This window comes from Penicillium longicatenatum (assembly GCF_028827895.1).
Source record: "Penicillium longicatenatum strain IBT 33135 chromosome Unknown contig_6_segment0_segment0, whole genome shotgun sequence".
NCBI lineage: Eukaryota > Fungi > Ascomycota > Eurotiomycetes > Eurotiales > Aspergillaceae > Penicillium > Penicillium longicatenatum.
Window position 1 is genome coordinate 5,369,961 of NW_026643123.1, and position 12,495 is coordinate 5,382,455.

Genomic DNA, 12,495 nt, shown 5'->3' on the forward strand with positions numbered 1-12,495 from the left:
TTAGGAGGAAATGAATATTATAACGGGCAAATCCACAGTCGAAATACTTCGTTTGATCGGCCAAAGGAGAAGTCGCCGAGTTGGAGAAATGCCATAGCTTAGTCATCTCCATGAGGCTTCATCCGTCCGGACGTCTCCAACCTTCATTCTTCAGCATCAATTAATTCTTTGAGGCGTGTATAGAATTCTCTGGTTTTGCGCTTGGACACATGTCATGATGACACCGTGCGCAGTTCAGCAGCATTCCGCCCAAAGCAGAGATGCGCATGGCGAACCCGCCAAGGGCAGCGGAGACGCCGTTAAATCCGCACAAACTCCGAAAGATAAATGCCTCGTCACTTGCACTTTTTCTCGCTATTCCTCACAATACCACCTTGACATAATGACAGACGGCCCTTCATCACCTCAAGCTGATATCCCAGGTTTGTAACTCTAAGATCAGTACCATGCCAGCATTGTACACTAACCCAGTCCACAGCGCATTTCTTACATTCACCGACTTTACACAATGCTTCCCATCTTCCACAGACTATCGCCCATCGAGGGTATAAGGGTCACTATCCTGAAAATACTATCTGTGCAATTGATAAAGCCATTGCGGCAGGTACTCATGCACTCGAACTTGATCTGCATATCAGCCGGGATGGAGTGATCGTTTTGTCACATGTGAGTGTTTCTGTGGTCATAAGATTTGTCGAGAATCATGCTCAGTAAGTACAGGATGCATCACTACAACGTTGTTATGGTGTTAAGAAGAAAGTTACCGAATGCGACTGGGACTATTTGCAAACTCTTCGTACAGTCGAAGCGCCGCATGAGCCAATGCCCCGGCTGGTTGATGTCCTGGAATATTTGCGACAGCCAGGACGTGAGCATATCTGGGTTTTATTGGACATCAAGGTATGTTGAGACCCCGTATCGATTAGCCTGGAAAAAAAAGTCACCGTAGCTGACCGCCACTAGCTTAATAACGATCCTACTGCCATCATGCAGGGTATCGCCAAGGCGGTCGAAACAGTACCCATCCCAGCCATAGGTCCTGATTGGCATCGACGTATTGTTCTTGGCTGCTGGTCAGCCAGATATTTACCACCTCGTGCAAAGTATCTGCCACGTTATGAGATGGCATTGATCTGTGTCGACTTGAGCTACGCTCGCCAATTCTTACAGGTGCCTCGCATTTCATTCAACATCAATCAGAAAATCCTGATGGGTCCGCTAGGTCGTGGGTTTCTGGAGGAGGCGCGCGCGGCACGTCGAAAAGTTTACCTGTGGACTGTGAACGTGCCAAATTTAATGCGTTGGGGTATTCGACACAAAGTCGATGGCATCATCACAGACGACCCTGCACGATTCCAGAAGGTCTGTGAAGAATGGGAACTGGATCAGAAGAAGGGACCTCTGGCCTCACTTGATCCGAAGGCAGATCGCCTGACGTTTGGGCAGCGAGTAGAGATCTTGCTAGTGGCATTCTATGTTCTGACGTTTGGTTGGTTCCTCAAGAGGAAATATCTTCCAACGGTGGAGCGTGTGCATCTTGACGAGAGGAAAATGACGTGACGGGCGTAAGAGATCTGCATTAAGCAGCGTTGGTAATAGAATTATTTCGAGTTTTATGAATGAGGCATTATGTTCACCCAAGTTATATAGGAAAGAATAACAACACTCGACTGACCAAACACCGGTTCCATGAGGCTAAATCAAGATATGCGACAAGCTCTGACCGAAGGGAGAAACCCGTTGGTCCATATCGCGGCGCCAGAAAATGACAAAAGTGAATGGTATATAGATCAATTGATACAGTGAGAAGGCAAATCCAGGATGCAAAACGAATGACAAACGCCAGGTCGGCGGTAGCCGAAAGAAAATGCGTCAAGAGTCAGATGAGGGTATAGCGCAGCCTAAAAACAAAGGATATTCCAGGGAGATAAAAATTGGCGTCAAAATCAGGGGAATTGAGAAAGCAGGTAAAACAGAACAGGAGTCCAGCTCAAAGCAGGATGTCCCAGTGGACGCCGCACCGGGCAGGTCAGAGAATAAGGTCAAGAAACCTCCTTTTTTTAAAACATCATAAGCTTGGTAGTCCTTCGCTCAGGGAAGCGTCCAGCACCACCAGGGGGGAAGCGCGGGCCGGGGCGAAGACCCTGGTTTTGTTGAGGATGCGGGTAGCTGCTTGGGGGAGGATATCTAGCAGATTGAGCCAGGGGTGAGGAGCCGATCGTAGGTCGTCGAAGACCGGGCGATGGTGGGTAGTAGGTTGCTGCTGCGCGCCGGGCATCTCGTTCGCAGTATACGCCTCCGTTCCACTCAAAGTAATCGCCTTTCAGGAGCACATGACACGCACGACACTGCAAGCAGTCGGGGTGGAAGCGACGGCGCTCGGGTCGATTCTGGTTCCGCTCGACAGTTTCCAGATATTGACCCTCGATTCCGCAATGGCAAGTAGAGCATAAAGATCCGTTACGCTCGTGGTAGTGTTGTGCGCAATACGGGCGGTTGTTCAGAACGTAGAAATCGGCTGATGGGAAAGGCGAGGAGCATTCAAAGCAAACAAAACAGCCACGGTGGTATCGCCCTGTCAAACGACCGTCTGACGAAGAGATTGACTTTCCTGTGATCTCCTCGCCACAGCCTTTACATAGGCCCTTGCTCCTCGTTGTAGATCGAGTTGAGGGTCGGGGAATAGGTGCCGTCGCCGACCGCTGCACCGGCTTAGGTGAGAGAGGTACTTCAGGTTCAGGTTCTTTAGGCTCCTCAAAATTGCGGGATGCTTGGGCTTCCTGGGGTGTTGACTTTGGGATTTGATTCTCTCGTCTCTCCGCAATCAATGATAAACTGCCATGGTGAATAGCTGGATCAGTCGGGGAATCTGGACTAAAGAACGCAGCGGGAATGGTGGGAACATCATCCATCGGGCTACGCATGCGACCTGGTACTTCCAAGATAGTCTGTCGCGTTCGTACGGGTAACTCCTCAACCAAGGGTCCCAGATTGAGAGGGTCAGCAGGCTTATATCGGTTGACACTGACATCGGATGGAAGGCTAGACATGGAGCTTCCACTGCGGGTCTCTGATCGCGAGTCGGATGATACAGAGCTCTCTGCTTCGGGCATATGTTCGTCTAAACCCAGAGCTCGTGCAAAGCTTGTGATAGACATATTGCTCTCGCTTGCGTCGGAATTCTTTCTTGGCTCATCGTATGCTGACTCGGCAGCCGCAGGATGTAAATGGTTCTGCGGGGGTATGCTTAAGAGGTGATCGGGGTCGCCTTTGAACAAATCCGTGGGAGACCGCCCCTCAGGGAGATCGTGCAAGGCCGTAGACCCTGCCGGAAGGTCGAAATCAAATCCACTATAACTTTCCCCAGGTCGGTCACTCCGATTTGATGAACGTAACGACAAATGCAAATCTTGCGAGAAGGAGGACTTTTTAGGTGTGCGGAGTGGTGCAGGTGGCAGCGGCGGCGTATCATCTATAAAAGTGCGAAACCCCCGTGAGAAGCTATTCGTTGAGGATCTTGCTGTCGAACTGCCATAACGAGTGCTTGCCAAAGAGGTGCGGTAGCTGCTATGGCTAGCTAGAGAATCCCCCCGTTGGTGACTCACGTCCATGGTCTCAGGAGCTGGTGGAAGGGGGCTCGGTGGAAGTTGTATGTTCTCCGGTACCAGATCCAGCCCGAGCCCTGGTCGTGGAGATGGGGTTGTCATAGATCGGGATGGCGCTTCACCTAACAACCCCGGTGTCGATATACGAGTCGGCGCCCGGTTTCCCGGCATGGGAAATGAAAACACCGAGTCTAGATTAATCACAGATTCATCGTCCGGTGATACTTGCTCACGAGGGGATGGTTGAAAGGGTGAGCGAGGCGCTGACACTGAAAGCGGCGACGGTGCTTGCCCAATGCTGCTCGCTGGCGTCGGTATGTTCGGTTGAAGGAATGCACGATCTGGACTTAGTTGTCAGTGATATCTTCTCTACGTCTTTACTAATCACATACTTGCGATCGACGGATCAATCCGTGGCGGAGCCCCAGACCGACCGGGTTTGACAGCCATCGCAGCCGTCAGTCGGTCTGCGGAATCGAACCCCGCGGACGGGGGCGGTGATGGGGGTGCAATAGGGGCTGCTCGCGTGTCAGCTACAATCTGAGGTGGTTTCGAGATATGCCTTACCATGAAAGACCGGGGCACACACATGGTCTCCCATCGCGAAGATCTCAACATTGTTCCCACAACTGGAGCATTTAATAGTGGGCAAGAAGCCCATATCCATATCCATGGCCATGTTTTATTTCAGACCTGATGGTCATGGGAATTGCGGGATAACCCCAGCTGCATCCCTTGGACCTATCGGGGAAGTTCAGAATATGATAAAGAAGGAACTTGGATTTCTGGAAGAGGTAGATTTGAAATAGGCTTGGAATCGTTACCTTGGGGTGTGGAGGGAAATTGGGACGATCGCCTATCGTGAGTGGGAAGCGGGAACCAGTCGGTGTCCCCATGCACCGCGCTAGTCACGTAGCGTCTCCATTGCGGATGAAAGGACTCGTAAGTCCACGTTCAGGGGTAATTCATTGCATCTTTTCTTTTCTTTTGTCATTATTTCTTCTGTCCCTGTCTTGTTCCACAAAAATCCACAGGCTGATGCAATCTTTAGATTGGTTTTGCGCTTCTAAAGGACAAGTACGCAGGTAACGTCCCCACCGGGGCACCTCGTTTATGGTTCCATCCGTTGTCGAGATTGGCTGATCTATATAGTTCAGGGGTAGTATTTAGGGACTGCGAACACCTCGTCTCGCTCATGGCGTATTTGGGTACGTTTTTGTGTACACTTTTGAACCAAAGGGTCCTCGGATCCACGGACTGGTTCCACTGCCCCCCTCCAGGTCCAATCATGATGCAGTCTGAAGTCCATGCAGGATCGGTGGAGCCACTAAACACCACAATTCCAAGGAGGTAAACCGTAAACTGCAAAACCCCCCGATCTAGATCGAAGGCCGCTGACGTGCCAACACTCGCCCCCAATCATAACAATCCGTGATCTTTTCCCATACGAGGAAATGTAATTGATCATCGCCCGAGTCCCTCCAATCTCTCTAAAAAAAGAAATGACTCTGTCACGGTGTCACCGACTCAATCTTAATGTGCTCTGATCGGCGACTTGCATTTTCCGCACCTCGAGCTCACCGTGAGCCTCTTATGAGGTCGGCAACGAGGGGGTTGCTTTGGGCCCGATGAACGCCGCTTACGTACGGTGTAAGATGAGATCCCACAAATGAATCTTTCTGGCAGATATCTGCATGGAACCATGGGGCCGTTCATGCCATGCCCCATGTGTCGCGAAGTTGACGCTCGAGGAAATGGGTTGGCCAGCCGTGCCGACCGGAGGTTTTGGTCAAAACTTGGATTAACCGGTTCTGTTCCTGTCGATCTGTGAATCGATGACCACCTGGACCCGTTAGCTTTTTCCCCAGTCCTCGCCCCTTGCTCTGGTTATAAATGCACTTACAGAGATGAATGGCCATGCATCCAACAACCATCGCAGGAGGGACAGAAGAGTTAGATAGCGCCACACCACACACGGTCCATACCCCCTTACGGATTTGGAACTACGTAGGTCATACAGTACATCAGCGATTAGGGTTCACCCTAACATCTTATGAACATAAAGCACTCACATCGGCCTCCGCGGCAAGTCGCCTCCGCAAATACCCAACGGTCGGGATGCTAGGGTTGTGTACGGAGAGCAGAACTCGGGCCAATACGTTATATTGGTTTCCTATTGCTAAAGACAGGTCAGACTTCTGTGGAGCACCGGAGAGGTCATTGCAGTCGGAGAACCTACCATGCCAGGGAGAGCCAAACCGAATATCAGGAAACCTAACACCTACCTCAACGTCCTCGCCAACAAAATAGGGGTCGAAGGATGCCGGTCGCCCGTCGCGCCATTCATTATTTTGCTTTCGCAGATTGTCATGCTCGGCCACTGAGTGTGGACCCATGCCAAAGGAGAAGAGGAGGACATCTGCACAGTGGGCGATCGCCTGGTTGGCCCAGGCACAGTCTCCAGCATCCGGCCCCAGGGCGAAAAATAGAGAGTGGAGAGAACTGAGATCGATATCTGGGGCCTGTTGCAGGCTTAGTGCGTTAAAAATTTCCTGGCGAAGACCACTCCAGTAGACCGCTTGCCGTAGGCTTGGGGTTGTCGTCGCGGACGGGGGAGGACCCTGAATGAAAGCCTTGGTGCCAAAGGAATGGCCTCGAAGATCAGACCCAGCCAGTGGGACTATGGAGTGTGATCGTCGTTAACAGAGTGGATTTTAACGCGTAGTGACAACATCGTGGTGGGGAGGTCCACTCACCATCAAACTCCTCTAACAGTCGGAGAATCACGGTCGCCGCTAGCAAATCGTCATCCATGGTAACCCCATGGTCATTCAATGCTGGTATCAATGTCTTCAGGCACGCTTGATAGTACCGATCTGATACAAATGTGTTGAAAGCAGTGGTACAACTTAAGTGACGGGCGGACAATGCCATGATCGCGTTAAACAAGGTGTCACAATACCGTGCACGATAAGGTATGTGAACAGCAAAATGCTGTTGTCGGTCGGTACAGTCAAACTAAGAATCTCATTATTAGATGGGAAGCGACCGCCGCAAGCAACAGTACGGCTCACAAATGATGAAATATGATCCACGAAATGCATCAAAAGGGAGGCCTCCTCTGGATCTCTCAAAGGCCAAGAACGCGTTCTGGCCTGTGGCCCTGGATTTGCGCTTGATGACCTATAAGTGGTAAGCTCATATCGGTCGGTATTAAGTCGATGGTTCGGTATATGGACTGCTTCTTGCACCACTGGCCCGGGATGCGCCGACGCCTCGGAGTTGGACACTTCATTGCGATCGGCAAATGAGTGCACATTCTCAGATTGACCATCCACCAACGACATATTCACCGTTCCGTCTAGCTCTCCATTTCCTGATTCCAGTACAAAGTCCACTGGGATCACAATGTCAGACCGTGTCCCATGCCAGAGTAGTACTTACGACCAACCTCGGGGTGGCGGTTTAAGCCAGACTTGGTTGCGTGGAAACCGAGTTCTATGCTCTCGACCTCTCGCCAGGCGAAAGTTTGCCTGCTTTTGGCCTCGTGCACATGTGCGCCCTGTTCGCGCACATCGGCCGCATTGTGGGAGAGTTCCATCGCCTACTCAGGTCAGAGAAATTGGGAATCATTAGTGAGGGTGATCACATTTATGATGGAGTAGCCGACATGGGTCACTATGAAAAAATCAGTATATTTATCTTGGTCGCTGGTGGTCCTCTTACCAGCATTGGATTTTTCTTGCTGCTATCATGACTGGGATGGGGAAAGGTTGAGGTGGAAGCGGGGAAAGTCTGTGTGGATTTCGCGTGTGGAGAACCACGGAACAAGTATTTGACTTCATTTCTCAAACTACAATCAACCGAAGCTATTAAACACATCTGGGATACGCTGTTTCCAAGGAACGTATCAATGATCTGCCCTCTATAGCACTAGGTACCTTGTAGTTTCACCGTTATGCGATGCTCACTCATTGACGTCCTCACACCTTCAGGGTCGTATGTCCTTTTCTCTGCAATTCCTCCGGGTCTGACTGTGACAGCCGCTTAGCCACCCAGACCGGCTCCCAAATGGTCTTCGAGGAGATGAAAATCTGGTCTATCTCTTCCAGGGTGTGCCCAGAGGTCTCTGGGAATAAGAAGTATACCGCTGCCATGATGATCACATTAGAAGTAGCGAAAACGATGAAAAATCTACATCCATTAGCTTCAAAGACAATTGGTGTGACCTCTGTGATGAGGAAGCTGAATGCCCAAAGAGTGCTGATGCTGATACCGTTGATCGTGCCACGCATTTTCAAGGGTGCAATTTCTGACGCATAGAGCAGGGGCACCCCAGCAAAACCAACGATAAAGGTGAAATGGAAGAGGGAGATAAATACGACAGACCCGTGAATGACCATTTTATTCTCAGTCTGAGAGCCCAATCCAGCCACGAGAGCCATACAGATGGCATTGCCTGTCGCGCTTGACAACATTAGAGTCCGCCGGCCCAGTCCATCAACGGTAAAAACGCATACAATGCCTCCCAGGAGACTGACTATTTGGTAAACCACACCCAGAACCCTGGAAAGTAAAGGGTCCAGGTTCAGGTAGCTTTCAAATATGATGTTTGCTAGAGCGACAATTAGCAGGACGGGAGGTGTCCTGAAAGGGATATCACATACTATAGAGTCCAACAACATCGATGCCCGTGCATTGCGCAAACATTAACAGGCTTGCGGCAATGATTGTGCGATGGAATATACGCTGTGGTCCCTTTTCAAATACCCGATTTGATGAGTTCTCTCCTTGGTTGAGGGATGACTGTACGTTTTGAATCTCATTCTCTATCTTAGGATGTTCGGTAACAACAGCTCCCAAGACCGTGAAAACTTCCCGTGCTTCCGCCACTCGATTTTGCATCATGAGCCAGCGAGGGGATTCAGGAAGAACCCACGTAAATCCCATAGTCATCAGGGACAGCAGAGCTTGGAATGCCATGGGGAAGCGCCACCCTACACTTCCAGGAGCGAATGACATCCCAAGATCCAAGGCCAAGGCAAACAGGCCACCTATCGAGGCAAAGATCCCACTAGTCGTAACATGGGTGCCACGCTTTGCCGCTGGAGAGATCTCTGCTTGCCAAACAAGGACAGTCGACAGTAGTCCACCAACACCAAGGCCAACTACAACCCGCGAGACAATCAGGTGTGTAAAGGAAAATGCGCTTGTCATGATGATTGTCCCTATCAATTGGAGGGCCGCAGACACTATGATGACCCGGCGGCGACCCAAGATATCGCCTAACCCGATGCATGAGAGGGTTCCAAGCAAGGCTCTGATGGCAAATAAAGCAACCACAGTGCCCTAGAGAATGGATATGACCTGCTTCTCGGCTGGGTTGGCATTGATTACGTCCATTTCAGGGAACTGCTCCTCAAAGCTGCGTAGGGTCAACACCCTCCCCCCCCCCCCCCCCCCCCCCTCCCTAACAAGGCTAGATTATAGCCAACCGACATATGGGCGGGCATAGCGACGCCAAGTGTTGAGAATATATTGAGGCGGTTGCCTCGCAGGCCAAGGAAACGCGTCATCGAGGCTCAAATATGGTTTAGAACCGAATTAACGATGTGTTTGTATTGACTTTGACCACGCAATGACAATTCCAATGGGGTAAAAAAGAGTTTTCTAGAAAAAATTGACTTCCAATTTCATTGGTACCTCCTTCTGAGATAGCTTGTCTCCACTGATTTATTGTTTCTGTGCCGACATTCCAAGTTTCTGTTCATTCCCCTGGCTCGCGCGGGCTGGTCCAACATTTATCTGCGAAATCTCACAACGCTTTGGTAAATTAATTGGACTACACCGTTCATGTAGTTTTAAGTAAAAAACTTGACTCTCAAAGGAAATTTTTATCCTTTTTCGACGGCAACAAGACCATGCAAAGCATATCTGAAGTAGCTAAGGGCCATAGATACCGTCTCTCTCGTAACTCGTAAGCCCCTTGTCTCCACCGGTATCCCTATAATTAGCATATTTCGTGACCCTTTGATTATGATTGCTCTGTAGATCACTAGCCGGACAAAGGAACGTGGTAGACGTCATTGCCCATATTGAAGGCATGAATCTACTGTAAGATAATAATCAATCGATCGGACGCAGAGTATGCGGCTTATGTAAAACCAAATCTCGAAGTTGAATCAATTGAAGGCAGATTCAACTTCAATATTTCAAGTGCCCGCAAGCGTCCGTCTCGAGTTGAGCTTTCTAAAACTCAATATTGTCATTGTTGTCGGTTTCTAGATGTCCAGTTGGCGATTGTAGCAAGTGAGCTATGCGTTGATATATATACATTTTCCCCCCGCTCAAGTTGAAATCTCCTGCAAGCCTCGCCCGGAACCTCTGATTCATTTGCCAGGGTCTACCTGCCCAGATGACAACCCGTAGGTTGTGATCAACAGGAGATCAAATTGGCGATCAAAACCCTGATCCATACCCATGATCGTCTACAAACTCTCCGTCGCTAAAGATGGAGATATCTTCACGCTTCCCCGCAGTGATCTAGGCGCACAGACCAACCATCGCGCGTCGAAATTCCCTCTTCAGGTCTCATCGGGGTAATGATCAGCAAGAATGGCGACACACACCTAAAGTCCGCTCAACAGAAAAGATCCTACGTCGCGTTCAAGCTGCATTCCAGCGCAAATGACAACCGGACTATCGCCGAAGTTGCTGCATAAACCCCAGATAATGAACGGTGTCTCGGATCGGATCGAGTGTAGGTACTGCATTTTGAGTATATAACATGTGAGGACATTCCTGTTCTCATCTTTTTCTTTAGTTACTCGTCACCATGATATCCATCAAGCAAACCAAACTGATTCGGCCACCCCCTGGTACCGACTCCCTCGAAGTCCGGGTGGGTAACACGCCTTATCTCTACGCGGTCACAGCCTTCGCGTCCCTAGGAGCGTTTCTTTTCGGATATGATCAAGGGGTGATGGGTGTGATCGTGGCTGATCAACGATGGATTGATCTGATGCAACCGAAGAACTCCTGTACGTGAACCAGCAATTTACATGAGCACCAAGCTGACCCGACTCAGGGGTTATAGGCATGGTTGTATCCTTATACGATGTCGGATGCTTTTTTGGGGCCATGTCACTCGGATACCTTGCAGACCCAATCGGGCGTGAACGGACCCTTGCTGTTGCTTGTTTGGTATTTATCGTCGGCGCTGTCCTTCAAGCGACATCATACTCGATTGCACAGATCGTAAGGCCAGAGCCCTGCTTTCTTACTACTATGCGGATCGTGCTGACTATATAGACAATTGGTCGAGTGATTCTAGGATATGGCGTTGGCGCGTGCGCAGGTGGTGTGCCTCTCTACGTGGCCGAATTGTCCCCACCGGCTATTCGAGGCCGAATCGTCGCCATCGAACAAATGATTCTGTGTCTGGGAGAATTGGCTGCATTCTGGATGAACTATGGGTTCAACTTCCTTCAAACAGATGACTGGTGGCGCATTCCGTTAGCCATCCAGATATTACCTGCAGCGATCCTTGCTCTTGGGTGTTGGTTCTGGCTTCCTCCCAGTCCCCGATGGTTGGTTAGTCAAGACCGACAAGAATGTGCCAGAGAGGTTCTTACAAGACTTCACGGATCCGAGGCAGCTGATCTAGAAATTTTGGAGATTCAGGCCTCGATTGATTTTGAGCACGTTGTCAGCGAGGCGACTTGGAAAGACATGTTCACCAAGCCGGTTTTGCGAGTGACTCTTTTGGGAATGGGTGTCCAGTTCCTCCAGCAGATAACAGGTACCAACTCCATTCTTTACTACACTGTAAGTCATATCACCACTACAAAAATAGAGGCGTTTACTGATTATCAATATAGCCATCTCTATTCGAACGAGGAGGAATCAAGGACCCACGCACTGCGAACCTTGCAACAGGAGGTGTGGGTATTGTGCTGTTTGTCTTCTCTTGGGTGCCAATCTTTTACTTTGATCGATTGGGTCGGAAGACATGGCTGCAGATTGGAACCGTCGGAATGATGGGGGCCATGATTGGGATTACTGTGCTGCAGTGGCACGCTGGGCACCACCCCGATGACAGTGCAAACTATACTATCATCATATTTCCATACCTGTTCTATGTGTTTTTCAACATCAGTTGGGGCGTTGGGTCATGGACCTACGCGGCTGAGATCTTCCCCGGGTCTATGCGAGCCAAGGGCAATGCTCTCACCACCGCGTCACTTTGGGCGGCGTGCTATATTGTTGCACAGGCAAGCCCACCCATTGGTGATGCCATTGGCTGGGGTCTGTACATCATATACTCGGGCATCTGTGTCATTGCTTTCTTCTTTGTCCGATACTGTCTAGGTCAGTCGATTTTCTTTCTAGCACGAGCACGGACTGACTTTCTTTTACATAGTGGAAACTCGGGGGCGGTCACTCGAGGAGATGTCCCGACTGTTCGGCATCGAGACCAGGTTGGCGGAGCGCAGTGCCATCAACAAAATGGCCACCGAAGAACACTTGGAAGACGTGGGTTCGTCCTCTCGGGGATGAAGTCTTACAAAGATCAAATAATACATGATACCAAGGTAGAGATCGGGCGACTTTCAGACCAAAGCACTGAAAACCCTGAATTAGAAATGATTTGCATTGACACCGAGGCTAATTAGATTAGCAAAATTATTCAGATCAGAGCCTTATCTAAAGAGACGTTGCATAACATGACTACATGGCTGGGCATATTCAAAAAATTTGGAATGGTAGAAAATCATTTGCAAAAGATTTCCTAAGCTAAAGCATTGACACATTTCACATAACGAGGATCATGCCATGAGACATACTCCGTTCTCGCTCACGTCAAAGTGCGGTGTGGGTGTAGTGGGGC

At 49.9% G+C, this 12,495-nt stretch overlaps 5 protein-coding genes across 5 annotated transcripts; 2 read left to right on the top strand and 3 right to left on the bottom strand.

Annotated features, from left to right (window-relative positions):
- Nucleotides 1–382: 382 nt before the first annotated feature.
- Nucleotides 383–1,560, top strand: N7484_010203 (glycerophosphodiester phosphodiesterase; the record flags this gene model as incomplete). Its single annotated transcript, XM_057120590.1, has 4 exons — nucleotides 383–422; nucleotides 479–666; nucleotides 721–900; nucleotides 964–1,560. 4 exons carry the CDS (start codon nucleotides 383–385, stop codon nucleotides 1,558–1,560), a joined length of 1,005 nt encoding a protein of 334 aa, XP_056970145.1.
- A 500-nt stretch (nucleotides 1,561–2,060) lies between these two features.
- On the bottom strand, nucleotides 2,061–4,284 carry N7484_010204 (uncharacterized protein; the record flags this gene model as incomplete). The annotated part of the gene is made up of 3 exons (XM_057120591.1): nucleotides 2,061–3,946; nucleotides 3,998–4,123; nucleotides 4,173–4,284. The coding sequence occupies 3 exons, from the start codon at nucleotides 4,282–4,284 to the stop codon at nucleotides 2,061–2,063; spliced, it is 2,124 nt and encodes a 707-aa protein (XP_056970146.1).
- A 1,033-nt stretch (nucleotides 4,285–5,317) lies between these two features.
- Nucleotides 5,318–6,539, bottom strand: N7484_010205 (uncharacterized protein; the record flags this gene model as incomplete). Its single annotated transcript, XM_057120592.1, has 4 exons — nucleotides 5,318–5,448; nucleotides 5,509–5,608; nucleotides 5,678–6,285; nucleotides 6,362–6,539. 4 exons carry the CDS (start codon nucleotides 6,537–6,539, stop codon nucleotides 5,318–5,320), a joined length of 1,017 nt encoding a protein of 338 aa, XP_056970147.1.
- A 1,049-nt stretch (nucleotides 6,540–7,588) lies between these two features.
- On the bottom strand, nucleotides 7,589–8,822 carry N7484_010206 (sugar transporter; the record flags this gene model as incomplete). The annotated part of the gene is made up of 2 exons (XM_057120593.1): nucleotides 7,589–8,220; nucleotides 8,273–8,822. 2 exons carry the CDS (start codon nucleotides 8,820–8,822, stop codon nucleotides 7,589–7,591), a joined length of 1,182 nt encoding a protein of 393 aa, XP_056970148.1.
- A 1,618-nt stretch (nucleotides 8,823–10,440) lies between these two features.
- Nucleotides 10,441–12,280, top strand: N7484_010207 (sugar porter family MFS transporter; the record flags this gene model as incomplete). The annotated part of the gene is made up of 6 exons (XM_057120594.1): nucleotides 10,441–10,645; nucleotides 10,693–10,862; nucleotides 10,917–11,432; nucleotides 11,486–11,975; nucleotides 12,028–12,144; nucleotides 12,204–12,280. The coding sequence occupies 6 exons, from the start codon at nucleotides 10,441–10,443 to the stop codon at nucleotides 12,278–12,280; spliced, it is 1,575 nt and encodes a 524-aa protein (XP_056970149.1).
- Nucleotides 12,281–12,495: the final 215 nt, after the last annotated feature.